The sequence below is a fragment of the Cryptomeria japonica genome, chromosome 2 (assembly GCF_030272615.1).
Source record: "Cryptomeria japonica chromosome 2, Sugi_1.0, whole genome shotgun sequence".
In the NCBI taxonomy this organism is placed as follows: domain Eukaryota; kingdom Viridiplantae; phylum Streptophyta; class Pinopsida; order Cupressales; family Cupressaceae; genus Cryptomeria; species Cryptomeria japonica.
In genome coordinates, this window is record NC_081406.1 from 113,675,811 (window position 1) to 113,691,245 (window position 15,435).

The following is a 15,435-nucleotide window of genomic DNA, read 5'->3' on the forward strand; positions in this document are numbered from 1 at the left end:
GTAAGAGGGGAAACATATCTTCTACAACCAATCCTCTTGTTCACAGTGCACAATAAGTGTAATTTTCTCCAAATTTATGTGTTAAATTCACACTCCTGATTTGATAAAATTCATTGCAATAATTATTGATTATTTTCTATTGTATACCTTGCGAATAACTTTAAAGAAATTTATTAGAAAAACACTAAAATTAGAGGAATTAATGCATGTAAATGATTTGTATGTGATCTTTAAAAGAATAGTCAAATTTTATTGCATTAGAATAGTTTAATGATTTTTATTTTTTTCTTTAATATGGATCTATTGAATTCAAGTGTTGATTTAATTATTTAAGACCGTTATTCTATTATTTCCTACAAGTTATGTTAAAATAAATTAGATTAGGAAAGTGTTGGCATTTTTGATGTTTATGTTGTGATTGTCATTGATGGACACACACTTGCATTGAGATCACTTTTATATGTATGAGTTAAAGCTCAACCGGCATGTGTTGCAACCGGTATGTTGTATTATAGTCTTTAGACTATTGGTGTTTTGCAGAATATGTTTACCGGTATGAAGCGGTATGTTGACTCCAAGCAGTTCGTGGATCTCAAGCGGTATGAGGGATCAAAGTGGCAGAACACATATTTTCCAGTCTTCACTTTTGTCAAACCGGCAACCGGTATTTTGTGTAAACTGGTAATACTCTGATGAGTTACCAACCGACATTCTGTAATGAGCCATCAACCGGCATTTTGTGATGAGTTACCATCCACCGATTGTTTGACAGTGCCGACACTCTGGCAATGCTTTTGTGTCGTGTTACCAAGTATGTCTAGATTCATTAAACCTAGGAAATTGGATTGTAAACCTATTGGACTGACATGAAATCAGATTCTTTTATAAGGACATCATGTCTAGGGTTTTTTAGTTGTTGCTAGGGTTTAAGGTGGTTGATGAGTTTTTGTAAGAACGATCTTAACAGTGAAGATCAAGTTTTGTGAAGTATAATAGAGTGTGAGTTTCTGAAGACTGAAGTAATGCTGAGATGCATTAGCTATGAGCCATAATGGATCTAACCAAGCAATTTGTGCTATTTGCTAGATCATTCACTTGTTGATTACTCACATCTTTGACAAGTCTGAAGCCCTTAACCGGGTAGGCTCAGAGTAGCCTTTGTAAAATCCTCTAACAAGTTGGTTCACCTCTGTGGATCTAAAATCCTCTAGCAAGGTAGTCTTTGATTAGACTTATCTCCTAACAAAGATTGAGATTCCTAACACGATTTGTTCTGGTAAAGAACATTGTATGACCTTAATCGGTCTGGTTCCTATTCTGCAGATAGTTACTTGTGAGTTTCATCTCACCATGGTTTTTCCCATTTGGGTTTCCACGTCAAATATCTTGTGTTATGGTGTTATTGCTCCTATGGGTGAATGTGTTATTTGCATTTTGGTTTGCATGTGTGTTAACTGGTTTGTCTGTTAAACTATTTTACCAGTCTATCTCTAGACTGTGTACATGTTTGAATACAGTGTTTTTCGGTATACTAATTCACCCCCCCCCTCTTAGTATTCATCAATTGGTATCAGAGCCTATCTTTCTATAAGTCTAACCACTTGGAAAGAGATATGGGGGAATACACTTTGAGAGAACTTACTCACCGGCTCACTCAGTCTGAGTAAGCCTATGATGAACTCATGGTAAAATATAAGGCCTCTCAGGCAAAAAGGAGAGAACATGCTGAAAAACTGATGGAGCTATCTGAAAATAGTTCTTTTGATGAAGCGGACATGGAAGCCCTAATTCAAGAAGTAGAAAAGCTAAATGAATCAAACTCCAACCGGAGAAAGGAGTTGGAAGGACTGACTATCCGAATGTGTCAAGAGCTTGAGAACTGGAGGAAAGCTGAAGATCTGGTGAAAGACAAAGATCATGAGATCTCCAAGTTGAAGCAAGAGATCAGTGCACTTACTGCTCACCTTCATGAGAGAAAAATAGAAAAAGAAGAAGTATAAGGTGAACTGAACATAGCCATCTCTGAGAATGCAAACCTAATGGAGTCAAATGCTATTATTTCCAAAGATCTCTCTAAGTCAAAGGAAATACTTTCTAAGTTCAACAAGAGTACTGTTAAGCTAAAGCAAAAGCTTGAATCGGCCAAACCGGTAAAGAATACCAATGGACTTGGTTTCTCTAGTCATGAGGAAGGAGAGACCTCAGGAACAAATACTGAAGCATCAAAGAAGCAACCTGTATTCAAAGGTAAAGGTAAGCAAAAATTCAAACCTATTTGCTTTAATTGTCTTAAAGAAGGACATACTGCCAGTGTATGTAGGAGCAAAGCCTATAATAATTTTCCTTATTTTATAAACAATGTACCTAGATCCAACAAGTTCAATGGTAATTGTTATGCATGCAACAAGTTTGGGCACAGAGCATCTGAATGCAGGTATGTTATGAACAACATTGGAAGATACCCTCAGAGGACTCAAGGAGTTGGTCCGGAATCTTTTGTGAACCGGAACCCCAACCGGTTTAATACCTATAATCATCAGTCAGGTACAATGGCTATCAACTGACAACCGGATGGAGAGCAAACTATTGGATTTGTCATGGTCATGGTCACACTGCTACAACATGCAGAAGGAAGAATGGAAACATGAACAATGGACCTTGGAGAGTACTTGGAATGGTTTGCTATCACTGCAATAAACCGGGACATTCAGCAAGATTCTACAGAAGTAGAAAGAGTATATCGGATGATATATCGATCACTCTAGAAGGAAAAATTGATGTTGAAACTGTTCAAGTGGATATGAACAAAACCTGGAAGAAGAAACCAGTAATGTTGCAAGAGGAACCAGTTTCTGCACCTAGTGTGGAAATCATGGAACTAGCAAACTAAGCTTTAGAAAAGCTTAGGGGGAGCAAACGGAGAAATGTTTCAAACCCCCAATTTTCACCGGTAAAAGACCTTAACTGGTATGCGATACCTGTCATTTGGTAGAAGACTAGAAATGGTAAAAGGCAAATTAGGGTTCACGCCCTAATGATGGAGCATTAATGATGGTAGGTGAGGAATATGCTTAAAAGGAATTTTCAAATCATTTCTCACTATCATTTTTCTAGCGAAGAAGTTTTTCAAGTGCAGAGCGACGAAAAAGTGATTTGTGCTATGATTCAAAGAAATTTAGAAACCTTGAAGGAGATTCAAAAGCAAATTGCAAACAGTTAAGAGAAGAACGCAAAGCGGTAATTCTGCAATCGATGGAGTGCGAGGTGAAGTAGAATTTGAAAGCCCTAAATTCACGATTTTCGAAAGGTATTTCTCGAGTTTTCATTTTTTATCATGGCTTCCGCATCTCATACTAGCTCTAGTGCATCTGTCGATTCAGTAAGCTTCATTCAATGCAAGTCTAAATACAATGCCCTGTCACAAGTTGCTGCTGGAGTAATAGTAGAAGAGGGAATCTCTGATTATATAGATTGTAAAATTGAAGACCTAGGGTCTCTAGCAATCCACTCACAGCTAGCTCTATTCTATGGGAAAGATAAGAAGATCAAACTAGAGTATAGCATCTTGGAGAAGAAGAAACTTCATAATGCGGTTTACTTCTTAGAGGATTTCATAGATGACCATATTAGGATCATCCTGAGCAGAGTTCATGGTGACAAGATGTACCTGGAGAGAATGCATGATATTACACCTCAAGCTGTTCATGTCATCACCGATTTCTACAACGTCGGTGAAGTGCCAGCCCTGAGGAAGATCATCAAAACTGAAATGACCAAGCTCACTGGTTCAGTGAGTGACTCACGAGGAATGACGGTTAATACCATCAAGGATGACCTTGTGAAATATGCGTGCATGGTGATTGGATACCGGATATTCCATGCTAGCATAATTAATTTTGTATCTGCTGTAGCGATAAATGCCGCTTACCGGATGATCAAGGAAGATGCATCATTTGACCTATGTACTGGTATGCAAAGGCAACTCCTGTTAAATCTTAAATCAATCAAACAGGATAATGCATTGAAATTCAAGTTTGGTCAATTGCTAGTAGGGTTATTTTTCTATTTCCAAGGTTGCTTCCCAGGAGTGGGAGATATTCAGTGGTCTGCGGACCAACCGGTCACCAAGCAGATCAAGGAAAGCTTGCAAGAAGTTGGAACTGGCTACCTTGAAGTTCTGAAAAAGTACTTTGATGAGTTCAGAAGCAAGATGAGCCTAAGGATGAGGATATCCAGTGACATAGTCAAGAAATACAAAGAGGACATCTGCTTTATCATCCAAGTGGATCAATGCATAATGGAGGTCGTTGAGCCTAGACAGGAAGAAGTGGAGCCTATGGGCTATGAGGTGATGTATGATATGCTGGACAAGTATGCCTCACCTCTAAATCCGAAGAAGAAGAGAACCGACACCTATCTTGAGAGGGTTACATCGGTTATAGAACCACCAACAAAGAAAGGAAAGGCAGTGCCTTTAGCATCGGCACTGGTTACTACAACCAGTCTTAAAGTGACCAAGCAGTCACCGGCTAAGAAGAAACCGGAAGCGGCACCTGCTAAAGTCTTCAAGAGGAAGAGGAAGACTAAAACCAACTCACCGGACTCAGAAGAAACAGTGTATGAGGAACAACCCAAGAAGGTGAGACAGACAAGGAAAAAGACAAAGAATGAACCGACATCATCCACACTAGTAAATATTGATATTTCTTCCTACAAACCTTTGACACATTGTCAAAGAACAATTAAAAATATTAGGAGAAAATTGTTAAATGATTTGGTAGATTATTTTGATGACTTTACTGATGATGAGAAGGAAGAAGTAGAGCAAGAAATAATAAAGTATTTATGTGCTAATGACGGTCGCCCTTAGAAATTAGATCTGAGACACAGGATTCTTTGTATAAGTCCCTAGATAATAAATGGCGCATTGCCATAGAGAAAGAACAGGAAATCAGAGAGAAAGTTTTTGCTCAATATTTTCCCGACCTGTCCAATTCAGAGTTATTTGATGTCATCAACCAAAATAAAGGACTCTTCTTCACTAGAAGAAGAAGACTCTGGTTGTTGGAAGGAAGAATTGATGATGTCGAAAAAGACACTCATCTGCATATGACAACAGTGGTTCACATGCATAAAGTGCTTCAAGCTAGCAAGAAGGCTGAGTAAGAACCGGTAGTGACAAAACTGGATGAAGTGTTTGATGATGAAGGAAATTCGGTTGTTGAGCCTATCGACACTATTGATGTCGATGCTCTGGAGGTAGAAGATGTTGCTCAGGGCACTCCATCTGAAGCAACAGGACAGAAGAAACAGGCTGAACAGGTTGAAAAGCAAGCAAAGGACAAACCAGAGGCAGCAAAGGAATAGGCAGAGAAGAAGAAAAAGGAAGAAGATGAGGAAAAATGAAAAGAGGAGGAAAAGAGAAAAGAGAATGAGAAGAAAAGAAGAGAAGAGGATGAAGAGAAAAAGAAACAAGAAGATGCAAAGAAGAAGAGAATAAGGAAGAGGAGAAGCAGAAGGAATCTGAGAAGAGAAAAAGAAGAAGGAAGAGGAAGAAAAGGAAGAGGAGAAGCGGAAGGAAGCAGAGAAGAAGAAGAAGGAAGAGGAAGAAAAGGAAGAGGAGAAGAGGAAGGAAGAAAAAAAGAAGAAGGAAGAGGAAGAGAAGGAAGAGGAAAAGCCGAAGGAAGCAGAGAAGAAGAAGGCAGAAGAGGATAAGGAAGAGGAAAACAGAAGAGAAGCAGAGAAGAAGAAAGCGAAGGAGGAGAAGGAAGGAGAAGTGGCGAAGAGCATGCAGATGGAGACTCCGAAGGCAACCAGTAGTCAAGCCAAACAGGCTGACCTCACCAGTCTGATTGACCTCCAGTCTGCAAGTGAAATGGAGTTGCTGCAGAGCATCAAGGTTGCTCAAGAACGCCTTGAAGTGATATGGAGGAAAAAGGAGCAAGATGTGATCCAAGCTGCGGTGGACACTCTTACCAGTTTGATACCTAGTACAAACCTCCCCTATACTGATTCATCACTGGCTCAACTAAAGCTCCTATGCACAGTAGTGGATGATCAGGTGCAAAGCCTAGAAGAGGTAGAAGAGGCAAATGCCAAGAAAGAGTATCAAAAAGCTCTAAATATTTCTCTGGTGAAGAAGCTAAATGAGCTCCGGTCAGATCTACAAAAGGCACAAAAAGATATAAGGGAAGCTCTAGATGAGGGGAATCTTCTACTCAACAAGATTTGTCAACCCCATCTATTCTGTGACGATGTGCTTGCACAAAAGCAAAAGCTTCAATCGGACTTGCAGTTATATATGAGCACCTTCAAGCCGCCATATGACTCCTTTACAGCTTATGGGCAAACTGTTCACCGGTTTCATATCCGGTTTGCGAAAATAGAGCATGAGATTAGCACTCGGTCACAAGATTTTTAGGAGCTTCAATTGGTTCTACTCTCATGTCTGCAAATACTTCAGAAGTGCTTTCTCAATCTGGATGCCTTAACGGTGACTCACGAGATGAGCACAATGGACGCCATGGAAGAGCAGGTCTCCCAGATGCAGACAGAGAAAGAAGTAGCCACCTTCCTACTTGAGTCCTGGTCTTTATCTATGAAACAATTCTTGTAGGACTTTAAATCTGTTTTTGACAAGTTTTATTCCTTATTGTCATAAACTCTTATTATTTTAATGCCAAATGAAAACAGGGATTGTTCAGCTATACTTTATCATTGTTGGCAAATGGGGAGAAGTATTCTGGTATTTAAAATTTTGATGTATGCTCTGAATATCTTAATGTCTATCTTTATATGCAAATAGTTATACAATGTATTGTTAGCTAAAGGGATAGTGTATATGCTTAGGGGGAGTAATTTTGCTTATGGCATGATTTTGTTGTAAAACACTTAGATGTCAAAAAAAAAAATTTCCTAAGTGTTGCCATCAATGCCAAAGGGGGAGATTGTTGGCATTTTTTATGTTTATGTTGTGATTGTCATTGATGGACACACTTGCATTGAGATCACTTTTATATGTATGAGTTAAAGCTCAACCGACATGTGTTGCAATCGGTATGTTGTATTATAGTCTTTAGACTATTGGTGTTTTGCAAAGTATGTTTATCGGTCTGAAGTGGTATGTTGACTCCAAGCGGTTCGTGGATCTCAAGCGGTACGAGGGATCAAAGCGGCAAAACACATATTTTCCAGTCTTCACTTTTGTCAAACCGGCAACCGGTATTTTGTGTAAACCGGTAATACTTTGATGAGTTACCAACCAGCATTCTGTAATGAGCCATCAATCGGCATTTTGTGATGAGTTACCATCCACTGATTGTTTGACGGTGCCGACACTCTGGCTATGCTTTTGTGTCATGTTACCAGGTATGTCTAGATTCATTGAACCTAGGAAATTGGATTGTAAACCTATTGGACCGACATGAAATCAGATTCCTTTATAAGGACATCATGTCTAGGGTTTTTTAGTTGTTGCTAGGGTTTAAGGTGGTTGATGATTTTTTGTAAGAACGATCTTAAAAGTGAAGATCAAGTTTTGTGAAGTGTAATAGAGTGTGTGTTTCTGAAGACTAAAGTAATGTTGAGATGCATTAGCTATTAGCCATAATGGATCTAACCAAGCAATCTATGCTATTTGCTAGATCATTCACTTGTTGATTACTCACATCTTTGACAAGTCTGAAGCCCTTAACCGGGTAGGCTCGGAGTAGCCTTTGTAAAATCCTCTAACAAGCTGGTTCACCTCTGTGGATCTAAAATCCTCTAGTAGGGTAGTCTTTGATCGGACTTATCTCCTAACAGAGATTGAGATTCCTAATAGGATCTGTTCTGGTAAAGAACATTGTATGACCTTAACCGGTCTGGTTCCTATTCTGCAGATAGTTACTTATGAGTTTCATCTCACCATGGTTTTTCCCATTTGGGTTTCCACGTCAAATATCTTGTGTTATGGTGTTATTGCTCCTGTGGGTGAATGTGTTATTTGCATTTTGGTCTGCATGTGTGTTAATCGATTTGTCTGTTAAACTGTTTTACCGGTCTATCTCTAGACTATTTACATATTTGAATACAGTGTTTTTCGGTATACTAATTCACCCCTCCCCCCTCTTAGTATTCATCAGAAAGGATTGTCTTTATAAGTGTTTTTGGAAAGTTTACCTTTTGGGATAAGTGTCGAATATGGGGTTACAGGAGCGTAGAATTTTCTTTTTCTAGCTCTATTATTATTTATCATATATAATATATGCTTGGCCAAGCTACTTTAGACCATTGAAATAGATTAATTTATTTATATATATTTCTCATTTCCATATTTTGTATTCAATCATAGCATGTTATTGTATGACAGGATTATGCATGTAGATAATATTAGGCATGCACTATATTCCCTCATGTTCACAGATTCCTTTTTGCTAAGAATCTCATGCAGGGTCGGTGGTTCTTCATGTTAGGAAGAACTCTCTGGGGAAGCCTAAGTTTTGTGGTTGGGTGGAAAAGTACCTTGACCATGTTTTCATCTTTGATTGCGAAAGATTATTGGATTGGCCTATCGGGGATTCTAGTGTTGCATACAATACTTATATTCTTAATTGTATTATTTGGCTTGTCAGTGATGGATTGCCTGTGTTAATTATTGTACCATGTTTGATTTTGTACTTATGATTTTTTATTTGTATAATATGATATGTGATGATGTAGAATGTATTGAGAATTATGTAATTAAAAATAAACTTTGTCAATATGGTATTTATGATATTTATTTGGATTTATGTGATGAATTTGATATTTTGTACCTTACAATCCATTAGGATAATCAGTAGTCCTAGCATACAGCCATGGAAGAGCATCCACATAGCTAAATCATGCAAAAGACTATAACAGGTAAAATAAAAATTGATATTGCTTAATATATAATTGTTGAAAAGAAACATAAAATAAACATAGATCTACTTCTACCTAAAATTATATTTACAATATAAAATAAACATATACCTCTTGTGATGCTTGTTATGTTGTCATAGAAGGACTCATCATGGATGAGCCAACTACAATAATTTCCTATATAAAAAATGACAAGAATGTAAGACTAAAAATGTTCATTTACATATAATAATAATATGTAGAATATTCAAAAAACATTTAAACTTGTTGTGATGCTTCTTCCAATGTTGGAGAAGCACATTGTGATGCTTCTTCCAATGTTGTAGAAGCACTTAATATGGATGTACCAATAGCAACTTGTTGTATTAAATAGACAAGAATGTAAGACTATCAATATATGTACATGTATATATAATAGATTTGAAAAGTGAACATCTAAATCATGTTACGGTAAGTTACATAAGTTATTTAAACTATGTTCAATTACCCTTTCTCAATTAAGTGTTGTACTATAAGATGTTGGAAAAAGGTTCAAGTTGGAAAAAGGTTCCACCTCATCTAGACTTGGAGTAGACTACAAGAGTAAAATAAGATCAACATATAAATTAATATATAATTTAAATGATATGCATAGATGCAAAAACAAAATTATAAGACATGCATGTGCAAAAAATTAAACCATCAAATCTAGGCCAAATGAAATGATCGAAATAGTACCACGTTAAACTTCTCTAAATTGATCATCTATCATCAACAATTAAATCCCATATAAATATACTTTAGTATTACTATCTTATAAATATTAAATAAAAATAAATTTCACTATGAAACTACATTAAGTTTTACCTCTACTTATTGATAAGATCCAACTTGCTCCTCTTCTCTAGTATATGATGACTATCTAGAATGTGTTCTTTCTTGTGGTACCTCATGGAAACAATGATTAATTTTTTAAAAAACATGTAAATAATTATTGAGACTATCAAATTTAATTTAAAACATCCATTCATCAATGCTTTATGTTAATAGAAGAAGAAATTGTGATAGATTAGTCAAATGATAATTGCAATTCCTCAAAACCATGAAAAGTATGTATGTTAGAGAAGATGTAGTTTGTGGCGAAAAAAATAGAACATGTGGATCCAAAATTTTGAGATTTACAATTTGTTTAGACATTTTTTATTTTGTAAATAAAAATAAATATGTTTGTGTTATAACTTGTTTTGAAAATTATCAACCTTCATTATTGTATTAGTCCTGGAAATCCAATCCAAAGGGATATCAATTCTCAAAGATTTGTTTTCTATATATTATAGAAAAATAACTAAATGTTGAACATGCTTTCCATCATATTTACATATTTTTTATGTTGATCAGTAAACATATCACAATAATATTAATATCTTTCTTACCTTTCTAACCATGTAATTTTATCTATATTTTGAACATATTAAGATTTGATCTTAAATTTCTTTTATTAGTGTCTTCCTTTAAAAAATTTATGTATAATATTTTTTGTTGTCATCTTTCATCTATTCATCTAATTTGGAAACAAGTTATATTTTCTAAACCCTATCTTATATACATTAAAAAAAATTGACTTTTGATTGATTTTATATAAAATAAGGGGGCAATTCAATTTTTGTTTTTAAAGATGTGTCTACTTTAAAAATTAATAATTTATTCATGAAAAAAATAGAAAAAAAATAGGGATAAACTATGTGATGTTAGCTAATTTTTCTATTAATAATTATTAAAATTCAACATTTTAAGGGGACCACACTAGATGCTATGTTATATTTTTTAACAAAAATTTAATTACTTCTTCCATTGAAATGATTTGTGAAATAATTTAATAAGTCAATATTTTAGGGGTCCACACTAGATGCTATGATCATATATTTTTCTAACAAAAATAGAATCACTTTGTGTGCTCCCCCTATTTGAATCTCTTAATTGCCCACCATTTTTTTAAATAGTAGTCTAAAAAGTGTATTCTAAGACTAATGAATCTTGGTCTTCTCACATCTTCAAATTCAAATTTTGAGTATATTATCTTCAATTTCTCATGCAAACCAATTTTCTACTAATTAAAAAGTAAAAATGATCACTTGCTTTTTGATCCTCTATTTCCACACACATTACCTTCTTTTATAATTTATTTTTTTATGCTATCATATATATATAGATTGAATTTTATTCTAAATTTTAAAAATGTTATAAATCACACTTTACATCATATATTTTACAATTTTATTCATTTTTATTATAAATTTAAAATATTATACTTTACATATAAATAATAAAATCTAAAATTTCCCTCGTCCTAAACACTAATCTCATTAATCTTATATATTTTAATTAAAAATTGAACCATAGTTGAAAAAAAAAACTATTTTTAAGATTATAGCTGTTTCAATTTTAGGAGGAAGGTGCGATTCCCTTTGAAACTTTGAGCGAGGAGACGCAACCTAATCTTAATATAAAAACCACATTTTATCAATATATTTAAAAAAAATGAAAAAAAAAATCCTTTTGAAGAAAAAAAATTCCTAATGACGCTCACATGCCTACTGTACGAGACGGTAGATGCAGTCCAAGCTGTCTGAATTAATCTACACCTTAGAATGTCCAGTCATTAGAGCTCCTTTTATCAACGCCCTTATGAAATTCCACACAAGGAAGATGTCTACGGTGACAGTGACCTCGAAAAAAATTACAATGGCCTTATCTTCAGATTATTCTTTGCTTAAACAAATAAAAATGGTTACTGTTGAAATGCAGATCGGACTTATTTCTATGAAGTAGTCAATGTGAGCGTTAGGTCAGATGAGGGGCATGGAATCCATTAAAGCTTATCTTAAACATTCAATTTGCAGAACAAGTACGCAAATAGAGGTCGCAAAGTCTTCTTCCTGTAAACACAATACTAGTAACTGTTTCAATTTGAATCAATCTTTTATTATTAACATTTCAGATTACATTCTACGATCTATCATCAGTATCATGTTCTATGATCTATTATCATGATGAAAAATTCAAGGATGATGATAATAGATCATTAAATCTAACAGGACATGAAAAGTATAGATCCATACAAAACCTATATTACTTCGTTGGCTTCAAATTATGCTCATAAGAAGCAGTAAACAGGGTATATAATAGAGAGTACTACAATCCTAGTCGGTACATGCCTAAAATCTGTTTTGTTATAATTACAGGACGGCATGCTCATGGCAGAAATCCATACTGTTATAATTACATAAAAGAAACAGAAGAAAACATTATCAAGCAATTAAAAAATATCTTTGAAATATGCACACTAACTACGCGCTGTTGTTGGGTGTGGTTTTTGTGCTTGGCCACTTGTCCTGAACAGAAGTGGGAGAGGGAGGGCCCATACCACTAAGAACTTTCTTTCCTCCATCACTACCGAAAGAGGTGTGAGAATCAGGATTTTTCACATGCACCCAATTTTGGTCTATTTGGTCAAGCTGGGCAACAACTTCTTTCATATCTGGTCTATCATCCTTGGAGGCCTGGAGGCATCTGAAGGCTAACTCTGCAACTGCTGTGATAGATGATCTTACCTCATTGTCAAAATCAAAGCCTAAATTAGAATCTACAAGCTCTTGCAAAGCTCCTTCTGTGATCTTTGTTAAAGCCATATTAGCCAGGGAAATTTCCTTTCTAGTCCTGTTTATATCTACAGCCAACTTGGAGGAGATCAATTCCACTAAAACCACACCAAAGCTGTAGACATCGGATTTTTCTGTGAGCTGAAAGCATTCATAGTATTCTGGATCAAGGTACCCCGGAGTGCCCTGCGGAGCAGTTGAGACATGGGTTACATTCAGAGGCATAAACCTGGAAAGTCCAAAATCTGCAACTTTTGCCTTGAAATACTCATCTACAAGAATATTTGTGGTCTTCACATCTCTGTGCAGTACAGGGGGGGTTTGTTTGTGAAGAAATGCCAAAGCATGAGCTGTTCCTACACTGATTTTTAAACGTATTTCCCAATTTAAGCCTTTCCCTCTCTTTTCTCCGTGGAGATGATCTGCCACAGTACCGTTTTTCACATATTCATAAACAAGAAGCAGATCTTTTCCCTCTGGAGAAGTGCAGCCATAGAGACCTACCAGATTTGGATGTTGCAGAGACGATAGAATCTGCACTTCGTTGATAAACTGGTCGTGCCTTCTGTAGTTGTCCTGATACATTCTTTTTACAGCTACTGCTCGCCCATCAGGAAGTTTTCCCAGATACACAGATCCAAACCCACCATCCCCAAGAATTTTGTCCCCGGAGAAGTTGTTTGTTGCATATTTTAGGATTTCATAGGAGAAAATGGTCAAATTCCCTATTTTCTGCTGTACCCCTGCTTCTATATCTCTGCTTGCGCTATATTCAACCTCTTTTGTAATAAGAGTTGGGCTCGGAGAAAGGTTTCTCCTCCTCTGTTTTGGGTTTCTACATATTAGGAACCCTCCTCCTATCAACAACAAAGCCAAGCCTCCACTGACACCACCTGCGGTGGTTAGAAAGAAGTTAATGGATGGGAAGAATAAATTAGCAAATTTTCAGTCTCATAGAATCAAGAAGCCTCTCACCTATTATAAGACCTAAGTTTGACTTCTTTGAGTTCTTCTTCTTGACTGCATTGCCTGCAATGACTGCATTAAAAATGCAAAATGCTTATCAGCTCTGAAAATAAAGATGATTCAGCAGAATAAATTATGAGAAAGCTAGGACTTTATAGCGCCCATATTCTCTTTAACTTTTAGTTTTTCTAAATTGCGAGGTTAGTAAAACTAAATTACTAAGAGGCAAATATAGAGAAAATTGAACCAAATACCTGATGAACATGTGGTTTGATGGGGTGCATCCTCGCAAAAGCAAAGGAACTGGTTTAAATCGGAAATATTAAACCCACACAGACCACCGCTTGAAACGCAACTCTTACATTTCTGGTCTTGTTCCTCGGCAATATTCCAATGGGTTGATGCCTCTTCAACAGTTACCCATTTAAAAGAACATCCTGGAACCTCAAGGCCAGGTAGTAGAGCTACACATTGCAAATCGCACACAAGAACTTGTAGACTGATGTTATGTCGTTGGATTTGATCGAAGAGACCCCCGTCTTGGATTGCATCTTCGTTGAGATTATATGAAAATGAACAATTTTGGAAACTCGTGTCCTCAGTAATTGTTGACGTCTGATTATCTGGAAAAAAGTTTAAGATTGTGTACCTCTGGTTTCCAATTTTGATTACCAAATGTCCCTTATCTTCACAGTCGACTTGTAAGTCTGGCAGACCACATCCACTTTCCCTTAAACCAAAAGGATATGGGATTTTTATACCGCCACATGTTTGATTGCTTTCGCAGTTTGTATAACTGAGGTCTGCGCATAGCGAACAAGGGATTAAAAGGGTATACGCAATGAAGGTATAGAGTAGATTTAAACGAGACACAGAATGATGGACGGGTGATTGTATTGAAGTAAAAAGGGCAAGAATTGGAGCCATGGGCATTGATTTTGACCGAATTCACTAATTGCAGAGGTATCTCATTACAATGAAAACAGCTAATATTTGAAAGAGGGATTTAGGGTTCTTCTCGTTGCAGTATATTACCTTTTAGAAGGTTCGGAATCTATTTCATGACTTTTTTTCCCTAATAAAACAAAACGAGCTTCAAGATGCTTTTAAGTCAAAGCTGACCAAAGAGTTCAGTTTCACACTTTAATTGGCATATGGATATCTTATGGGGGACATCAGTCTAGTCTATAGAACAGTAGGAGATGGAATGAAATTAATGTTCACATGTGAAGATCTTAAAATAAATAAAATGGTTTCTAAATTTTAATATTTAAAAAACAAATGTTTAATAAGATTTTAATTATAAAACAAATGGATAGAATATCTATTAGAAATCTTGTTAGATATGTTATCAAATTATAAATGAATGAATCTTAAATATTTCTTATAAACTTCAGTAAGAGATAATGTGTATTATGGAAAGTCTATATATGACTTTCATACTTCTTTCATATTCTTGTATTTTTCTTCTAGAGCTCTTGCATCCTGATGTGATCACATAGTCCAACAATTGAATCTAGAAGCATACGCATGAATAAACATCTCCTTAAAATCTTTAAATTTGAAAATAAGCTTAAAGTCCACCTGTATTTTCAGATCATATTTTTATACTCTAAATATCTTGCCATGCATTTAAACTTAATATTATTATATAAAACCCATTTTAATAAAAAAAATAATATTAAATATTGTACTTATATTTTATTATTACAAATTTATAAAATATTTTAAATTTCTTAAATTTTTTAAGTTTAAATAAAACTACATTTTACATGTAATTATCTTTTACATACTATAATTTCAATAAAAATTACATTAAAATAAAAAATAATAAAATTATTCGTAAGATTAATACATGTTTCAAAATATTATTAACCATTATAAAAGAAGGTGCGATTCCCTTTGAAATTTTGTGCCAGTATACACAACCTAGCCTAAACATAAAGTA

At 35.3% G+C, this 15,435-nt stretch overlaps 1 protein-coding gene across 1 annotated transcript; it reads right to left on the reverse strand.

Moving 5' to 3' along the window:
• Positions 1 to 11,972: 11,972 nt before the first annotated feature.
• LOC131069320 (LEAF RUST 10 DISEASE-RESISTANCE LOCUS RECEPTOR-LIKE PROTEIN KINASE-like 1.2) lies at positions 11,973 to 14,588 on the reverse strand. Its single transcript, XM_058004687.2, has 3 exons — positions 13,742 to 14,588; positions 13,497 to 13,559; positions 11,973 to 13,414 (listed from the first exon to the last, which is right to left on the reverse strand). Exons 1-3 carry the CDS (start codon positions 14,418 to 14,420, stop codon positions 12,210 to 12,212), a joined length of 1,947 nt encoding a protein of 648 aa, XP_057860670.2. The 5' UTR covers positions 14,421 to 14,588; the 3' UTR covers positions 11,973 to 12,209.
• Positions 14,589 to 15,435: the final 847 nt, after the last annotated feature.